General features: G+C 36.2%; 2 protein-coding genes across 2 annotated transcripts; one reads left to right on the top strand and one right to left on the bottom strand.

Moving 5' to 3' along the window:
• Positions 1 to 1,434: 1,434 nt before the first annotated feature.
• On the top strand, positions 1,435 to 9,083 carry LOC106181785 (F-box only protein 21). Its single transcript, XM_087000589.1, has 12 exons — positions 1,435 to 1,674; positions 2,076 to 2,321; positions 2,925 to 3,049; positions 3,577 to 3,735; positions 3,934 to 4,070; positions 5,776 to 5,909; positions 6,132 to 6,273; positions 6,723 to 6,905; positions 7,296 to 7,409; positions 7,631 to 7,701; positions 8,180 to 8,337; positions 8,509 to 9,083. The coding sequence occupies exons 1-12, from the start codon at positions 1,472 to 1,474 to the stop codon at positions 8,676 to 8,678; spliced, it is 1,842 nt and encodes a 613-aa protein (XP_086856715.1). The 5' UTR covers positions 1,435 to 1,471; the 3' UTR covers positions 8,679 to 9,083.
• On the bottom strand, positions 8,984 to 19,970 carry LOC106181765 (uncharacterized). The gene is made up of 21 exons (XM_087000575.1): positions 19,850 to 19,970; positions 19,432 to 19,517; positions 18,894 to 19,075; positions 18,061 to 18,726; positions 17,553 to 17,781; positions 17,120 to 17,362; positions 16,721 to 16,864; positions 16,294 to 16,386; positions 15,741 to 15,875; positions 15,387 to 15,480; positions 14,989 to 15,115; positions 14,673 to 14,735; positions 14,247 to 14,463; positions 13,679 to 13,866; positions 13,236 to 13,407; positions 12,344 to 13,065; positions 11,822 to 12,056; positions 10,415 to 10,594; positions 10,098 to 10,172; positions 9,820 to 9,900; positions 8,984 to 9,535 (listed from the first exon to the last, which is right to left on the bottom strand). Exons 2-21 carry the CDS (start codon positions 19,483 to 19,485, stop codon positions 9,446 to 9,448), a joined length of 3,990 nt encoding a protein of 1,329 aa, XP_086856701.1. The 5' UTR covers positions 19,486 to 19,517; positions 19,850 to 19,970; the 3' UTR covers positions 8,984 to 9,445.
• Positions 19,971 to 19,972: the final 2 nt, after the last annotated feature.

Below are 19,972 nucleotides of genomic sequence, written 5' to 3'. Positions count from 1 at the left end.
TTTATTTGCCCAACATTTTAGTTCATTCACCCAATAACTTTGGAATAAGCTAGAGAGAATGCACTTTTCAGATAATCAGCAAGTGGTGGAAAGTTCGTGGATAAGGAACATGTTTGCAGTTTTTTTCTTTATATGCGTAGTGGTAGTGTTGAATTTCATACTGACTGATTACCTGACAGAAAGGAAATCTAGGATCGAGGCCCTTATGTCTTTGCCAAACAGTACATTGACAGCAGGAAATAGGAGTAGTTTATTACTGAGGATGGAATTAGAGAAAATGAAGCGTGAAACAAGGCAATCCTGGCATGATCAGAACAGAACAAATGCTAGAAATACAACAGAAAATATAGGCAGCTTCAAGAGAAAGATCAACTGAAACATCTGTCAATTTTAGCCCAACACAGTGCCAACTTGGTTGACTTCAAGATGGACTATATCGATCCTCACATAAAAGAGAGTCGTGTTCGTACTTTGAATTACATTTCGTGTTTTCGTGGTATTTATAAATACTTTAAACACAATTGTAATATTTTGATTAATAATTTATGCTATTTTTCGTTTTTAAGCAGTATAGACAGCAGAGTTATCCATATCTTCTGCATATGAATAAGGTTTTGCTATCTCTTTTGGCGCACTTGAAGACAATGTTTATACATGTACATTTCGTATATATAAAAAAGGGATTATCAGAGTAAATTTTAGAGGTAGTGGGAGTGGTGACATTAAGGTTGGGGGAGAATCAAGATGCTTCTGTAAAAATATTAGATAATAATTTTGATTAGATTAATTTGCTTGCCATCTTGCCATGCAAAACAAAGTTGAAGCATAACCAAAAAGACATGTGCACCATGAAAAATTTTAATTTATGTTGATTAAATATGAGCTAACAGATTTTGTTTAGGTTGACTAAACAATGCAGGACATCAGAAGGGGTGGATAAATCATCTTTGCACCTTGTCCCAATTTCCCTGCAGCCCATTAATATCTGTGGGCCTCTGTTAAACACTTTCTCTTTTTTTCCATGGACCCCCTCCCCCCGCCCCAACTCGTTTCCGTCTTCAAAATTAGGCATATATATATATATATATATATCATCATCAAGACATTTTTCACGAATTAAGTTACTATAATGTATACAGTGTATAGGGGCATCTTACACATAATTTGCCAGGTTGAAAAAAAGGGTCGCATTATGTGGGCAAATAATGATTGGTATGAAGTTTTTTCCATAAAGTTTTGATATAAAGATAGATTAAATAGATAATACAGTCGAAGGGGATTTTTTTTATGTCCAGTTTGCATTTCTCTCAAATTGACAAATTGAGTAATAATGTTTGGAATAATAACTTGCATATCACAAGTCCCGATTTTGTATGCTTCGCCTCTGCTGAATTTTAGTGCTTGTCTGACCCGCGCGGTGGCAGCACCATTACTCGTTGAATCTGCAGGTCAAGGTCAGTGGAGCTCAAGTATGGCGGAGACAACTCGGAATGTTATTACCCCTGAGAATGTCAGTTTTGTCAATCTCATGTCACTTCCTGGCGAAATACTAGAGCACATTTTATCATGCAAAGAGTTAGGACTTAATGACATTAACAATTGCGCATGCAGTTGTGTGACATTGCGCTCTCTCTGCGAAAGCAACGAACTCTGGAAGCACAAACTGGTTCAAAGGTAGGTACATACATGTATGCAGCAAAAATTCTAATTCCTTTCGTAAGTGCCAATACAAACCAAACGTGCTATTTTACACTTTGAAACTAGGCTATGGGTACGGTCACGCTGTAAATCCTCGAACGCCAACTGCTTATAATAAAAGGGCGGTCCTGAGCGAGAGTAGCCGGCGAGCTCAGCAGTTTGGATCATGCACTGTACCCTGTGGCTACACTGTACCTGGAGTGTTGGCACACTTCGCGTAGCCAGGGGCAGGGGTTATTCTGTGACCAGATAAAGACATTCCAATGGGGAAAAATGTTTGTAGTCATTACATTAAAAATTATAACTTCCATGAAAATGCCCTCTCGCTCATGAGTCATGATTTACATTGTTTTTATTATTGTATAATTTTTTTTCAGATGGCCAGGTATGTTGGCCAAATACTCCAGAAAAGTGTCATACCTATGGAAGGAAGAATACAGGAAAAGGCATCTGATTGGAAAAAGAGTCAAAGAAAAAGTGAGAAGTATGTCTCAGGAATATTTCAACAAAGAAGAAGTCTCCAAAGAAGGTTTTGAGATCTTTGAAGCACTAATGCAAGGAAACGAACATGGAGCAAGCTTCATAATTGATGAATTAATGACCATTGTTCATGATGGAAATAGGTAATGTAGGTGTAAAATATTCCTTGAACAATAAAATCCTGACAAACACTGGGCTGCCATGTTGGAGTTATGAACTTTTGAATGCCTGACTGCTGCCCCCATTTATATAGATGCCTCACATGACTTGGCAGCCCTGGAAACCTGACAAAAGTAATGCTGTTTTTATTTTTTTCTGCATATAAAGAAAATATCTGTAATATAGATGACACATCTGAAAGAAAACTGATAGACTTGTTGTCTTCACACTTACTAGTATGATCAATATTAAGAAAATGCCTGTCGAGTTTGAAAATCGGCTTGATTGGACCATTTTCCCAATGATGTTTTGCTGTTTTTTGCTTTTTTAGCATATTTTATACAGTGTGCAATACAGTTATACAAATCTTGGTACAACTTCTCTTTAAGCATTGAATTGGCATTATTTGTAGCTTGATAACTTACTTGTATCATAATCATTGTCGTTATTTTGATATTTCTCTAAATAACACCCTGTATATTATTTGGAAATAAGATGTTCAAAGCCTAATATCTGTTCTGTCTTTTTATAAGAATAAAGCAATGAAAAAGTTTGAATTGTAAAAGATACATATTTTTCACCCACAGCTCAAAGAATCTGACTGAAAAATACTATGCAGAGAAAGTACTTCGCTTTATTCAACAACAGCGCCTTAAAAAGGAGTGGGGAAACTTTCTATCTCAGCCACCCAGCAGACAGAGTTTAGAAAAGGGTAAGACACACAGGGCATTAAGTATCCCAAATAACTAATAATAATAATAATAATAATAATAATAATAATAATAATAATAATACAACTTTTCAGTCTGCTTGTATTATAGTGAATTTTGATTTCCTGTCTTGTATGTAGACATTTTAGTTGCATTTAAGTGAGCATGGATTCCCACTAAAAAGAAAATGAACCACTTTTACTAGTTTCTTATACTTTTAAAAAAGAACATGCTAAGTCATAAACCAAACTGCATGCTTATTCAAGTGAATAACCAAAAAAAGTCGAGGATTGCACAGAAAGAAAGCAGAAAATATCTGTTCAGATATAATTTTTCAGGGAAATAAGAAACAATGCTCTTTGGCATTTTTTTAAGTTCTGCTATTTCAAACTCTATGATGGCATTTGGTCAAGTTTGTGGCAAAAATTTGCCTTCAAATGCATCTCTAAAATTCTTGTTAAAATCCTTGATGAAGATACGAGCATTTGAGAAACCCATCCGTGGATATTAAAGTTTTGTAATGGTACAGGTGCAGTGCTACTTGCTCAGTGGTGCCAGCCCACAGTTGACATCACAATAAATGGGGTCAGTGACCAGTTAGATGTCATTGCAACAAAGGTCCAGAAATTATTGAGTGAGCGCTTCAAGGATCATCCTGCTTGCAAAGGGGAACTGTTGGATGTTACAGGTAGGTGCAGAAATCTTAACACACCTTATATCATATTATTCTTTTCAAAAAGTTCATTTTCCTTGATAGATTCAGATATACGTTTAGCATGTTACCGAATTTAAAATTTCTTGAGAATTTAGATAAAAACAGTTGCAGTTCCCAAAACTACTCCCCTGTTTGTAAGGTACAGTTGAACAGCTTGGTCTGTCTTTGCAGAGGTGCAGTCTTCTAGATGGGAACCAGTGCAGTGTAAAATGGTGCTTGAAGCAGTCAACTATGTGCTGTATCAGGAGCTTGAATTTCATGGAAATTCTGATGATTATTACTTGCCAGATAATTCATACATAAACAGGGTTAGTATATCATTAATGCATACAAGTTAGTGCATATGGGGCGTACAATTTTCGCTAAGACATACACTTGTGCATAATGAATAAATAAATCTGATGTGTCAGCCATAGCACTGACCTCTATACAAGAACATTATCGAAGAAAACAGATAGATGTAAGTACAAGGTAAAAAGTTTGTTTTTTTTTTATTTTAGAACAATACCCCTTTCCCCCCAAAGACAATTATCCCAGGTGATTCCCCCCCAAGACAACCCCCTTCCCAAGAGAGAATATACACTGATTTTGAATCATCTGTTTGAGGCATTTATACATTTCTTGAATATTTTATTGAAAAAAAAGAAAGAATACAGAAAATATAATAAAAACAAAAGTATTGGCTATTAATTACAAGATACTGGAAGCTCATTTACCTAAAACAGGCGCTTAAGTTAGAAGCACAGTCTGAGGGGATTATTTGCTTAAAGTTGTTCAGGTTTTTAAGATATTTAAATTTTTTCTGCACATCGGCATCTCCATGTTGTGACTGAACTCCCATGAGCCAAAGCCCTGTGCTCTGTGTCTCTCTCTCTCTCACTCACTCTCACAAATCAACAGTGTTGAAAAGTTGACTACAGCATTTCACCTGTACCTGTATCTGTATTTTGTTGGTCATGACCGATCGGACCGACAGTTTCAGCATGTCTGAAGTGAGAATTGCAGTGATTATTTCTTCCTTGTGATAAAAGTTACCTTGTCAGTTCAAGCAGTAGAACCTCCCAGTGGCAAGTAGTTTTCACTTCATACTGTGCCAATGTGGTGATAAAACTTACCTTGACAGTTCAGGCAGTAGGACCTCCCAATGGCAAGTCTGATTCACTCAGTATTGTGCCAGTGCTGTGATGTCCCTCTTAATGGAAGGGCCACATGAGAAACCACCCAATCACAAACACTTCCATTTGCTCTACCTTTTTATTGTTGCATGCATGTACCTTTGCCAGTTGCAGGTAGTAGAACCACTTCTGTTCAGCTTTGAGCATATATTCTCCATTTAACTAATGGAGGACATTTTAGCATGCCCGCAGTTTTAAATTATGTACCCTGAAATATATATATATAATGTATCCTTATTTGAGTTCCTTATTTTCTTTTATTTTTTATATATTTATGTATTATCTATCTCTCTCTCTCAACATAAGTGTTGAAAAGTTTGAGGACAACATAATGATTATATTCTGAAATTTTGACATTATGAATTAGTGAAACTGCTTGAACCCAAAACCTTAATGGAACTGAAATGAGGACATATTCAATTAAGAAGCAGGTCCCCTACCCTTCCTTTTACTGTATCATGTATGGGGTGATACACCCTGTGCATGGCATAGATGATGTTTTTAAATGACGTTAGGGATGTAGATATGTGGATTTAGTTTTTTAAAACAGTTTTTAAAAGTTGCCTTTTTCATACCTTGGAGGACAATCAATAGATTGTCTGTTTACTCTACCTGGAGATGCATTTTGATTATACCCAGGCATTTATAATTTTTCTCAATATTACATTGTTCATTCTCACAACTATATTCATTACAGGGTGGACTGTTTAAAGGGGGGGGGGGGTTGTCCTGATACCATCTTTTTTGTACTGTGTATAATCTAATTGAACATTAATTATGTGTTTGTTTTCATGCATAATGAGAAAAAATTAATCACCACTTATTTTTGCTGTTTCAGGTTTTAGAGACAAAGACTGGCATCCCTATCTCCCTGGCTGTGGTCTACTGTAGTGTGGCACTGAGGCTTGGGGTGGTGTGTGAACCAGTTAATTTCCCCTCACATTTCTTGCTCAGGTGGCTGCAGAATCCAAAGTATGTGCTCTCTCTCTGGGGTAAAGATGGGAGGAAAAAGTTTTTTTAATGTAATTAAGTGTTATTGGTCAAATTTTATAACTAGTTGTTTAAAAAGCATTAGTTTTGTGATGTCAACAACTTATCATTGTCTTCTACAATAATGTTGCTATTTCAGTATTCTTGCATTCTTTAAGATATTCTTGGATCATGTTATTTGAGTTTGGGTCTTCATATTTTTAGCCTACCAGAAGAGCAGCAGTACACATACATAGATGTATTTCATGAAGGACGCTTCATGGATGAAAACCAGTGCACCAATCTTTTACCATATAACACATACACTCTAAACAGGCATGTGTTTGATCCTGCAATGCCTTTAATGGTGAGTACAGCAATCAATTTTTTATACCTAGCCATGTTATTCTGGGTTCATTTGATATGTTCAATTTTTTTTTACATCCCAGAGTATTTTTTTTTTTTTTGGAAAGAAATTAGAAACTTTGCCTTTTGATAGAGGTGATTAATTTGCTAAAGACTATGCAGAAACGAACCAGTGGTATTTGCTATGCTAATCATTATGCAATGCACATTCTATTTTGTTGACTTCATAAAATGTGGGTCTATGTGAGGAAACTTCTCCCATTATTTCTCCTAGCCTTTCTATGAAAATTCAATGTTTTATTCAATGGTTGCATAAAAATAGAATCTAAATCAGCACAGATCAACTCTCATCAGTTGAGTAGTAAATGTGACTTGTCAACTTAAGGAAAAATATATATATTTTTCTTTTGAGATTTCTCACAAAACATGTTCTCTCTGATCTCCTTGCAGGTATTTGAACGTATGATGAGAAACTTGATCAATATTGGGCGTCAGGTTTTGGGTCATGGTGGAGACAGCCTTCTCATGTTACGCACAGCACTGGAACTGTTTCTTATCCTCCGCCCTGATGACCTAGAAATGACCTTGCTACTGTCCAGGGTATATCTGAATATTGGCATAAATTTGTCAGATGTAAGTAAAACATTGAAAAGTTTTCTATATTTTTGGGACATATTGCCTCAGATTTGAGGACATAAGAAACAGGATCTTTGAATTTGTATAATTTGTGTGAAATGATTTTACTTTGTTAAAAATTTGCCTGATAACTTCATTTTACTTTTATAATCTGTTTAAACATAAAGCGCAACTTTAGAAAGTTGCGTTTTTTGCACCACCACCACCATCTCTGTGCAAACCTTGAGTAAAGCAATCACCACATTGAGGTGTGGGTGGATTACAGATGGGAGATTGTTATCAAGCAGTTGCTTCATAAAGTTAGTCCCAACTTGATTTAAATCAAAGCTGATGAGAAAAGGATAAGAAAAACTTGTATGCAGCATGGTGATTTTTCCAATGTTTCAGGTTGTTGACATGTTAAAAAGGCTAGCTACTTCAGTGGGTCCCCAGCAAAGCAGTCTTATTACATACCTGATTATGTTAGCAGAAGAAAGACAGAACTCAGAACCCCAGGAGAAGGTATATTGTTTTTTTTTCTTAGATGAAAAGATTTCTTTTATTTGTACAAGTGACTTTGCTGTTCACATTGTAGAAATACCCCCTCCCCTCAGGTATGCCAAACTTATATATAAGTCTTACTATTAATAAATTCAGAAAATGTTTGGTCTTTGTACATGTAGAATTTACATTCATTCTAGACACATATTAACAGTTGATCTCTTCTCACCTTATCTTTGCAGGTTAAAATAAAGCTGAGATCAGAGTTCCCCAGGGTAAAACATGCTGTTGGCATGATAATGAAACACAAAAAGTAAGTTGTAAAGCAGATTGATGGATTAAGTTAGATTTTAAAATACAAACAATTCCAAGGACGTGCAGTATTCACGCACACTGAAATTTGAAAACAGTGATTAAACAGAGTTATCCTTGTCAGAATCTAAATAACAAAAGTCACAATTACCATTCACATACATATTGAATTGAAAGTTAGTGTATGGATCTTTTCAAAATGAGTGGTAATTAATGGATTGGCTATGCCGGGCTTGGAGGCTTGGCTTCTTTTACCTTATAGCCAGGCTATAAGTCATCAATCTGTCAAATCTGCTCAGTGTGTCAAGAGCCTACTACTTTTGTTATTTAGACTCCGGTCAAGCAAAACTTTTATTATCATATAATAATAGTTTTTGACTGCTAAAGTAATTTTTTTTAAATATTGGAAAAATCATGAACTTTGAAGTGAAGTTTTACAAATTCTTAATGAAAAGGGGCTCTTCCACATTTTATTTCAGATACCACTATACTTGTGTGATATATGGCTGGGATAACAAGTGTGAGGCAACCTTTGAGTGGATGAACCAGATGGGAGTGCACAAACTGCCTCTTGGCCCAGATCAGCCTTTTTACAATGTCTTGGTAGAAGATGGCTCCAACAGATATGCAGCACAAGGTAGGAATATTGTTCTTGAAAAAGTTTTTTAAAAGCAAAGCATACACACTGTAGATAATACTACTGCTTACAGTGGAGTTTTATCTGAACACATAAAATACTTATGTTCCATGGTTGAAATATTAATTGGTGTTTTTTGTAAAGATTTTTTTTCTCTCTTGCATATCATAGAAAATCTTCTTACAACTGAGGAACCATGTAAAATTACACACCCAGAAGTTGGAAAGTATTTCTGCGACTTCAGAGATACATACTATTTACCTAACAAGGAGAAACTGGACCAGTATCCAGAAGATTTGCCAGTTCTTGACTCGTATGTTCGGGATACATATGGAAATTAAATTCTTACTACAACTTGTAAAGTATAAACAAATGCACATTGATAGCATCAAGAACATGAAACATTTTAATGCAGTCCATAGAATATATGCACAAGGCCCTATTGACAAATAACATCGATCATGAAATTTTGATTTCTTATATACACATTATGTATCATCAGAGATGTCAGCATTTTTAATGTACTTAAAATGTTTGCATTTTAACAGACTATTAAAATTTTTTGTGTTAAGTAGTAGTGTGTGTGCCATTGCAGTACTTGTGGTTATATATGGGACAAGTTATAACAATATGAAATATCATTGAATTCTTGCTTGAATATAACATTTATTATAGAAAAATTGAGTTTGATATTTACAACTAAATGCCAAATAAATCACTTTTTATTTTACAATAACATTTAATAATATTTCTCTTACTTTTTTAAATAAAGACTCCCTGAAACATCCCGTAGCTATTTCAATACATTTATCATACAAAAATGCCCTCACACAATATGCAAATTATTAGATTTCAGTCACAGTACTGCAATAGTAATCTGATAACAATTATCTATACCTGATGTACAGGAGAGCATTATGGAAGCAACTAATTTAAACATTATATAACATATACATAAGATGCCAAGGTGTGAAAAGTGAAATAATACATCATATACAGGTGAAGATGTACCTTGATCTTTTAAGAATGCTAACAATTTTGGTGTTCTTGTTATTAAGACTTCAAACAGCAAAGTTCTTTGACTGTTTGGAATTTCACCAAAGCAATGTTAATGGCTGTGATTTTCACCACTAAGCTCACTCATTACTTTCTGAAGGTCAGGTCTTCCTATCAGCAAGTATTGGTGTTTTTCAAGAACCTGAAAGATGCAATTTAAATATATGCAATTCAAATCCCCTAATTGCTTGTGTTTTAAAACAACATATCACCCCTTTAAGTACCAGTGTAATAATAATGATAATAATAAAAATAATAAACTTTTGTAGGGTAAACATGTCTACAAGTTTACACTTATCTTCCACATGGCCCTCATAATAATAAGCCTTGTTAGAAAATCTATTTATTAATTTGCCAATTGACATGGTAATATTTGATTCTGGTAAGAATTTCATTTACATTATTATTGTTATTACTTAAAACTACCTTTCGTATGTTCTCCAGCTGCCTGTCATAGTGGAAAATGGCAGTTTGTGCTTCCTTTAGGTCCTTAGAATACTTCTTCATCTGCACAATAAGACAGAAAAAACTCTTAAGACAAACTGGTAAACATATCTTTTCAACTAACATAAATATTTAAAACTTTTATATGAGTATTATGTATGAAAGTTCAAATTTAAAAATTGAATTCAAAGTTAATAGTAACTATATCATAAACTGTAAATTATCAGATCTTTAAACAAAAAACTGGTTTGGTTCATTACCTCCCTGTCTAGTTTAGACTGCAAAATGTCTACTTCTTCTCTCTTCTCCAGCAGCTTTTCATTCAGTTGGAGTTTCTAAAAGAAATTAACATTCCATACAAAATATTTTTGTGGCAGTGGAAAATAGAATATGACACATAAGAAACCATAAGACATGGTTAACAACACTTGACAAGACCTGCAGTATTTCTTAGAACAATCTTTATGACGCCCTTACTACCAAAAAAAAAAGAGAATCTTTCCACAACTGGAAACTATACTTTATTTCACATCAGTGACTCAAGCACTAGTCCACCGGCTAGGACAAGGAGACTTACTTCCTTCTTCAACACATGGTTCTCCAGTATGTGCTTGCCCTCAGTGACCTCCAGGCCAAGTCCCTGTTTCAAGTCATCAATCCTGCTCAGACAGTCTTTCAACTGCTCCTGCAGTAATGTCCTTTCCAGTTCAACGCTCTTCACCTGTTTACTAAGTCGATCTATCTCTTTGGAATATTTCTGCATGAAAAAAGATGTTCATGGTCTTAAATCAAAATATCTACAAAGTAAATATCTATGTGATATCTATTTAAATAAAACTAAATATTAAAGACAGTCTCAGCGCGTTAAACCCTTAAAATAGCACGAAAATGAATTTTCCTGGAAATCTCACCAATTTCCCCATAATGACCAAGGTATATCCTATCCAAAACCGTTGAGAAAATGAACCTACCTAATACCGTTTTTAAGTTCCATTAAATAATAAAAGACGACTCGTCTTAAATACTCAGCTACCACCTCACAGTACGGCTTCAGAACGCGCAATTTCTCGCTAAGTCTCGCGGTTTACTATGAATGAAGTACTACGGCTGAGACCCGGATGTTACTATTTGGCGCCAAAACAGCAAACATGGCTCAGACGCGCGTCAAGTCTGAAGAGGAGAGCGACAAAAGGGGACGAAAGAAAATAGCCACTCCAGTTCGAAAGATACGAAAGAAAATTAGAGACAGACGAAGAAGCACTCAGACTGTGTATGTTGGGAGGGAGGTGGGGCGGTGGAGGACACTTAAAGCTGAGTTAGGACTCACATACGAGGCAATGGCGAAACTACTCCTCGACACGTGAGTATGCGCTTCACAGGTCTCAAGTGTGTCTGATTATCATATTATCCTGTTCACAATAAATGACAATATTTGTGCTCATACAAAGTTGGTTACGTGTATAAGAGCGTTTTGGGCTTTACGTTGTCTATTTTTGATCGGTACATGTACCGAAAAGATGGACAGGCGGCACTTACATGTCTGACAAGTTTCGCTGTGTAGTCGTGACGTCTATCTCATTCTGACTGAAGCCTGCTGTGATTGGTCGTAAGCGTGGGAAAATCGAGGTCGTGACCTTGAGCCGGAAGTACTTCTGGCTGTGCTCCGAAATCATGATAAATAGTTTTCGTTTTCTAATTCTTTATTCTAGTTGTCTTAACAGGACTTTTGTGACCCAGACTTATTAATATAATAATAAACAATCTCACAAAACACAAATCTGATCAAAGCTTTACATAGAACCTGCTTCTATACATTAATCTAACCCACTGAGACTGTCTTTAACATTTCCAATAGCCAATTCTTTACATCAGAGACCTTGATCAAATAGACTACTATAAAACTATTTCTTTTGATAAAATTAATTGAATTTGTAACCAGGTAGAAATGATCCCAAATATTCTTATATACAAAACATTCACAAACCTGAATTTTCTCCTTCTGGTCTGCAATGCTGCTGAACTGCTCTGCCATCTCACAGATCCTTCTCTCAGCCTTGTCTAGACTCTCCTGGAGATTCTTCACTTCTCCCACCTTGAACTCCAACCTTACTTGAAGTTTACGGCTTTTGATTTCTGTGCTTTTCAGGTCCTCTTTAAGTCCAACCAAGTTTTTGTCAAACATGGACTGATTCTCGGCAATTTTTCCCTTCAAGTAGTCGCTGTAATTTAAAGAAAGCACAACTATTTTGAGAATTACTGAACAAAATGCCATAGTTTTTAGAGAGATTATCCTTAACATCCTTATAATTCAAGGCTAAAGCAGATTTGAACTCATTTTATAAGATCCTTTTTGTTGGACATGTTTGCAGACTTTACAATTTTAAACTGAGTCACCCCATAGAAAAATCCATAGCAAACTGACATATAAAATCTTCATGAATTAAACATCAAATGTAATGGGCCCCTTTTAATCTTACAAATTAACTGATTTAATTTAAATTCTTACTTTTCTTTCTCAAGTTCTTTGATTGAAGAGAAAGTGATCCTGTGTAGCAGCTGCACCAAACTCACAATCTGCTCCATGAATGCAGCAGCTCTACTGATCCGCTGTGTGAGTGATTCCTCCTCACTCTCTTCCTCCTCCTCCTCTGCCTTGGTCTCTTCATTCTGTAATGACTTGGGAACTTGGCCCTGGCAAGGTTGAACCCTCTGGAATGCACTTCCTTTTACAGTTTTATCATCCGTTTCTTCCATGTCACTCTCTGGGGTTAGCAAATGCACTTTTTCTGTGCTTGTTTTGGCTACTGTACTGTCAGGGAAATCAAGTCCTTTTCTTTGGTGGCCTGCTGTATCAGGTGCATCATTTGTTACAAGTTTACCTGGATGGATTACACTGTTCAACTGTTTGCCAGATTTCTCTGAATCACTGGCACTCGGATTATTCTCACAGTTTTCTTCCAGTATAAAAGTACTGGCCTCTGCAGGATTTGGTTCCTCTTGGTTCTCCTCCTCTTTGGAAGATGCTGACGAGGTGTCCGTTGCCTTCCTAACAGCACTCAGGATGGAGGAGACCAGAGAATGAGAGACCACAGTGGAACTCAACAAGGGTGGAGACAGCACGTGCATTGACACATCACCACTGCTGGAAGGGGAATCTTTACATGATTCCAGATTTGGAGGTAAATGCGAAGAAGCCTGCTGAAATTCTGGTGTTTCAGTTTCTTTTCCCTGGGCAAATCAAACAAATTAAACATATAAAAACAGGCCAAATTTTTAATTGACTTTATACTACATTAGACCATTCCTAACAGTACAGTTTCAGGGTTCATGAGGTCTACTTGTACTGAAGACAATTACCACTTAATTTTGAACTGTCCATTAAGAAAAAAATCAGTTACCTGTAGCTTAGCTGCCTTTTCCTCCAGTACATCCACCAGGAATCTCATCCTCTCACACAGCCCATCCACTGCCAGCATGGAGTCACTGATCTCTGTGTCCTGGGTCATCAACATCAGGTGGGCATTGGCCTTGGTGTTGTCCAACTCCTCCTGCAACAGCTGGACACCCTGGCTGAAATGATAAGTGCAAAAAATTAATAAATTAAATTATTAAAATAATAAAATTTTAAAAATAAATGAAAAAAAATCAATGAAATGAACAGCATATAACTGGCATTTTAGCCAGAGTTAAACTACCTTTAGTGTAGTGTTTTCTATTCCTAGAGTTTAAACATTGACTTGCATTTGGAGAAATATTTTACAGGCAGTTTATACTCGTCTATTTGTGCTTCAGTAGGCAAAACCCAATTCTGTGACATTGATGGTCATCAAGAGATCTTAACCTCATGTTCTGAATGGTGTTCTCCATCTGTAAACAGACTGCTGTCTTTTCCTGCACCTCCGTCCTACACCTAGACAGTTCCAGGTTAGTGACAGAGAGTCTCTCTTCTGACTCTCTTAGGGTATCAGTAAGACCCCTTCTCTCTTCTTCCAGGAACTCATACATCTCCTTGGATTGTGTCTGAGTCATCTGAATGTAAAGGGAAGGTAGAATTAAGTGCAAGGTCGCAAGGTCTTTAAACTTGTTTGATCTGAAGGTCCTAAGGATACTGTGGTGCGATGTATTGCATAAACATAACCAGGTTGGTGGATGAATTCAATCAGGGGCACTGAACAAGATCTACATCCAGATTCTGTTGAATAAATTGTTGGTGATTCAGACTGACCACTTTTCAATACAAAGAGGGTTTAAATCTAAAGCAGCGTAGCAATATATAACAGTATGTAAACATATGCTCTACCCCCCGAACCCCCCCCCACTTCACTAATCAATGCAAAAAGGATTTAAATCTAACACAAAGTAGCAACCTATGGCAGCATGAAACATGTGCCCTGCCTCCCTTCACTAACCTCCAGTTGTTCCTTCACTTCAATCAGCTCTCGCTTCACACTGCAGTTGGCCTCCAGCTCCAGTCTCTGTGCATGAACAGCAGCTTTCAGTTTGTCCACCAGCACTTCCCTAGCCTGTAGGGTCACCTGTAATTCTGACAGCTGTTGTTCTAGTCTCTCCACATCCTGCTCTCGGTAGTCCAAAGTCCTCTGTAGATTCAGCACTTCAAGGTCAAATCTATGAATAAATTCAGGTTAATCAGTCAAATTTGTCAAATACAATGGACTGGCATTTTAAATACTGCAAGAAAAATATCAATTCAATCCAGTAATGAGGGTGAATTTATAAGTTGTTGTTTTTTTTTTTTGCCTTACTGTAAAATTGACAGAAAGAGTGAAACTTTCTTTAAAATGTAAGCATCCTACATCTGTAAGAATTTAGCTAACCTCTTGAATTCCTCTTCTAAATGATGATTCAAATCCTTCAATCTTTCTGCAGTTTTTGTTCCTCTGTAAATAGCAACAAACTAATAAAAATGACTTTAGAATTGCAAAAGCTACAATGGTCATTATTGCTCAAATAATAATAATAATAGTCATTTGAAAAAGGTCTGTCATTCTCTGAACAATGACATCATTTTCAGGGTTTTACAAAACCACAACTACATGTGATTTCATTTCTTTTTAATTACGGTAATAACATACATAAAAGGAAAACAGGAGATTACAGTATAAGCAGACAAACCCTGCTCTTCACACTCACATTTCCTTCTCTTTCATCAGTTCTCTCTCCATAACTTTCTGAGCTGCTTCTAGGGTAATAACCTCTTGGAAATGCTCCACATGTTTCACCTCGTAGTCCCCGACTTGTTTTGTTAACTTATGGTTTTCTGGGGATAGAATTTAATAGTCTAAACAGCCAGTTTCAGGGAATTCACAAGTTCAATGTCAATTGCTATGCCAGGGAAGTACATATTTTGCATATATCAGAATTTACATGACTGAATAATTTGTAAACCATTACCTCATTTTTTCCTGATACATTCCATACTGTTTAACTGTTAGTTATGCAGGTTCAAACTTAAAGAAACCTAACATGCTTAATGACAAAGTGAGCTGGTGGTATTTCAACATAAATGAAGCTACAGGTTCAAGACTCACCCATATTAAGGTAATTCAGCTGTGCAGTCAATTCAGTTATTTGTTCTGTTGCACTGAGCAATTCTTCTGCATCAACTCTGTGAATTTCCTTCATCTTAAAACAGAAGTTTTAAAGCCATGAGGTACTGAACTGAATAAAAACCTGATCACCTGCATCAATATTTCATCTCAAGTACATAAATAATTAAATATACAAAATATAATTTAAAATAACTTTGACATTAAACAGTATTGTGCTCACTAATAGCATATTCTGCATCTCAAGTGAATTTCAAAGCAACAACGGTATTGATTAAAATAATTTATAATGTTAATTGATTAGTGCTTAACAAAATCATTACTGACAGCAAATACCTTATTCAACTCTTTGATGGCTTCATCCGCCCGTTGCTGAAAATCTTCCATTTGCTTTCTAGCTTGTTCACTTGTCTCCACAGCTGCTTGAGTTCTGATGTCATTTTCATTCATTTTTGCCTGCCAGTTTGTATGCTTTAGTACAAAAAAGTAAAACAATAAGGCTTAAGAACTCTTTTCCATCAGATTCACAGATTATGTACTAAATATTTTAGATGTCACCACCTCCCACAATCATGTCCTTAAGCTTAATTAAAACTCATTAGACTTGATGTACATGCGGTTGTATCAGGTTACCATGAAAGAATGACATAGAAAAACCTGTTAACAAGTTTATTCAACTTCCCTAGAGGCCTGTATTTCTATGTCTGTGGTCTTATCTTGGCTTTGTCTAAAATTGGGACACAAGGAGAGGCAGAGAGTAATTTCCAAAAAAACTGTCATCTGATCATTGTCAAGCAACTTTCAATACCAAATAAAATATGGAAAAGAAAAAATAACAAAGCAAATGAATAAATAAATTAATAATATGAATTTTTCAGGCAAATCTCACCTCTGTAGCCCACATTTCTTTTTGTTCCTGCACCTTTTCAAACATTTTAATCACATTACTGTGGGATTCCTGAACTGCCTTTGTAACTGCTTCCTGATAGAAGACAAAGAAAACAACAGTAGTAGTTAAAGCAATGACCAAATCCCTCACTTCCCTGAGCCTTGCACTATGTGCAAATATTAGTAGAAATTATTAAGTAGATGTCCTTCTAGATGTGGAAGTTAGTTAATATATAATAAAAGTGTGTGTGTGTGTGTGTGTGTGTGTGTGTGAGAGAGTGAGAGAGAGAGAGAGAGAGAGAGAGAGAGAGAGAGAGAGAGAGAGATAATGAGTGTTGTCTTGTATTAAAAAAGGAAAAAAAAACATAGTTACATACCAGCATATACATATCTAAGCCAAGTTATTTGTATTTGGAAACAAGTCTTACCTGCTGCCTCTCATATTCTTCAATGGCGTCCTTCAGTGAGGAATACACTTCAAGCTCTGCTTCCAGCTCTGCAATGGTTTGCTGAGCTTTATGGTAGAGAGATTTGTAGTCAAATCTGGAGTGCTCTTCTTTGAGTGCTGCCAACTGTAAATGACCAAGAACAGTTTTCATGATACTGGTAGATTTTCAGCTATTCAAACAAGATAAATGCATGCCTTCATCATTAAATACATAACCATCTGCTTGTAAACAATTTTAAAAATCTCTTTGAAATCCACTGGTAAGCAAAAACATTACAATTTGTAATAGAATCTGACTGCACTAGTTAAGGAATGTTCTTGCTTACTGCCTGTATGCAAAATACAAATCAAATAGATGCAGCAATTTTCATATACACACCTCTTTCTTGTGTTGTTTGTAAGCTGTACAAAGGTCGTCTTGCAAGTTTTGATTCTTCTGCTGCAGCATCTCAACAGTTTTCTGTTGTCGTTCTTGCAGCTCTCTTAAGCCTGTGTCATGTGCCTCTTTCATTTCAATGATTACCTGATCTTTACTCTTTAATTTAGATTCAAGATCAGCAATTTGGGACATCTGCTGTCCGAGCTGTGTCATCAAGTCAGCAACAACTTCTTGTCCTGATGCCTGCCAAAACAGAAAATACCTGATTAGGTTAATTTATAACAACCGACTTAGCTGCTGAAACTTGATTACTAGTATGTGTTTGACAGCATCCTTTCAACAAACCCGTTTTGCCATTATATTAACAATCAGACAGATAAAGTAGCGGACTCTTAACACAGAGGACCAGTTACTATGTCAAACCTATTAATACCTTGGCCTCCAACTCTACATGAAGGATCTTTTCCTTGTATTCTTCCAAAGACACTTCCTTGGTGGCCAGGTCTTCTTTGAGCTGATCTAGCTGCCTAGCTCTCTGTTCACAGTGGTCTCTCAAGGAGGTTATCTCACCCCGCAGCAGTTCATTACTTATACCTGCACTCTCCAGCTGATGGGCCAAATTCACAGGATCCAGGTGACTGACCTCTGCTATCTCAGAGAACCTGGAAGAATGAAAAACTTACTATAAACTCATGGGGTGGGACTAACGCTCATCATACCTCATTAATGTATCACAGTCATTGGTCTGTGCAAAGGAAGATTCACCAAGGATATATAATTAAATCATGTGCCTTTTGCTTAGCAAACCAGTTTGTATTCACATCTTCAACGCATGAAACACACACACAAACACACACTTAACACATTTAGCAGTTTCTATTCCAGTAATCTTTGAGGCAGTAGTAATGCATTCATGTACAACTATAGGGCTTAACTCTCACCTGCCAAATGGTACCTGGACTGGAGACGTTACTGTCCCAGTGCTCACTCTGACTGGCGGTGGTGTCATTGCTGTCTCTGTGGTTGACATGGATACTGGACTGGTCGCCTGTCCAGTGCTTTCATATTTAACTGGAGTGACCGTTGTTCCAGCTTCCAGGAGAGATGGCATGGGACTCATAGCTTGACCCTGGTCATGTGTCTTGACTGGACTGGTCATTCCTCCAGCATCTCTCAAGCTGATAGGAGTCGTCATGGTTGCAGTATTTTCAATGGCAACATGGGATGTCATCTGTCCTGTTTCAGTAGTCTTGACTGGGGTAACCATGGTGGCAGTTGTTCCCATGGTAACAGGTGACATCATCTGCTCTTGTTCAACAGTCTTGACTGGCGTGACAGTGGTAGAAGTTGTTTTCATGGCAACAGGGGACACCATCTGTCCTGTTTCAGCAGTCTTGACTGGGGTTACCATGGTGGAAGTAGTTGCCATGGCTACTGGAACACTGGTGTTACCTTCAGTTGATTTGACCTCATTTTCTTCCTTTTTTGGTGTCATCATGGTCCCTGTATCTGTCAACTCAGGCAAGTCTGATTTTGATTCTGGTGCAAGCTGAGGTGTCAATGTAGCTTGAATGTCAGCGCTAACATCAAATGTTACTTTGGTAGGCCTGAATAAATGTAAGAGCATTTTACGTAAAATGTTTTAGCTCTAAAAAATTTTCACGCATTTTAAACAAGTAGACAATTATAAAGGCTGACAAAAAATTATAAAGGGTTTCAAAAAATCAGATAATTTCCAGTACCTGTCAAAAATATACTGATGTACATAACTAACCTTTTTAGGGATCTTACTGGAGTTTTAGCAGTTTTCCCTGGTGCTATGCTAGGGGTTTGTGCCTTGCTGCATGGGGTGAAAGAGCCCTTTAAAGTCAAGTATCTTCTTTCAGCAGTAGAACCATTTACATCATGCAAAGGTGTTCGTGATGGTGTTTCAAAGATATTTTTGGTTTGAACAGCCTGGATAAAATATGACGAATTATATTATTATGTCTCTGAAGAAGTCTGTGCCATAAACTTTTCAGCTTATTTTTATCAATTTTTTTTTAGAATTATTACGTAACAGTTACATTTTAGAGAAATTTTAAAAGTACAATACTTATTTATTGATATAACAATTATTCAAGGGTATTACTTTAGATATAAGTAAAAAATAATTATAACAACAATAAAAAGTGACCATTTAATCTTTATTTAAAAGCATGTCATTTTGATTTCCACACGACAAAGAATGTCATGTAACAGAACATCAAGCTATAGTATTACAAGTACTATAGTACATATTTACCAAGATACATTACTGTTTTAAAACTTACTTCAGCAGCTGTAATATTTTCCTTATCAACACATGCTGATGTTTGGGAGAACATCGTTATGGTTATCTTTTATACTTCTTGATACACTGTAATAAAAATAAATTCAGAAAAACAATTTTAGAGATTCAATCGGTGTTTAGAAATAGAGTACACATAATTTATCTTCATTTAAGCATCAGTTTCTGTCTCTAGAGGAACGTCTTAATAGTTCGTGAATCTATTATATATGTATACTAAAGATTTTTTCCAAGGTTCTCAATAAGAATGCTACTTAGATCTACCTGGAAAAAAGTTGTATTATTAATATTTTTAGAGGTGTAGATTTTGGAGTCTTTTTGAAATTCCCAAACTTTTTAAAAAGCCAAGCATCTAAATCGAATAACAATTTCGAGTATTAATCCGATAACGTAATACTTACTGTATTTTAAAGCTTTTAGGAATGCAAAAACATAATAATAACAAAGATAGACAGATATTCACAAGTTCGAATGTGGAGCGTTGTAAGATCTCGATAACCACGAGATCTCGCGAGAGTATTCTA

This window comes from Lingula anatina, chromosome 1 (genome assembly GCF_051362555.1).
Source record: "Lingula anatina isolate TDL-2025a chromosome 1, LinAna3.0, whole genome shotgun sequence".
NCBI classification, from domain to species: Eukaryota; Metazoa; Brachiopoda; class Lingulata; order Lingulida; family Lingulidae; genus Lingula; species Lingula anatina.
This window is presented reverse-complemented; position numbering and strand designations above follow the sequence as displayed.

Coding starts and splice junctions, on each gene's coding strand:
- LOC106181785 (XM_087000589.1), top strand. CDS start 1,472: ATGGCGGAGACAACTCGGAATGTTATTACCCCTGAGAATGTCAGTTTT. Junction 3,736..3,933: donor GGAACTGTTGGATGTTACAG/GTAGGTGCAGAA, acceptor CTGTCTTTGCAG/AGGTGCAGTCTTCTAGATGG. Junction 6,906..7,295: donor TTGGCATAAATTTGTCAGAT/GTAAGTAAAACA, acceptor CCAATGTTTCAG/GTTGTTGACATGTTAAAAAG.
- LOC106181765 (XM_087000575.1), bottom strand. CDS start 19,485: ATGTTCTCCCAAACATCAGCATGTGTTGATAAGGAAAATATTACAGCT. Junction 15,876..16,293: donor AAGAAATGTGGGCTACAGAG/GTGAGATTTGCC, acceptor TTTGTACTAAAG/CATACAAACTGGCAGGCAAA. Junction 10,173..10,414: donor ACCATGTGTTGAAGAAGGAA/GTAAGTCTCCTT, acceptor AATTTCTTTTAG/AAACTCCAACTGAATGAAAA.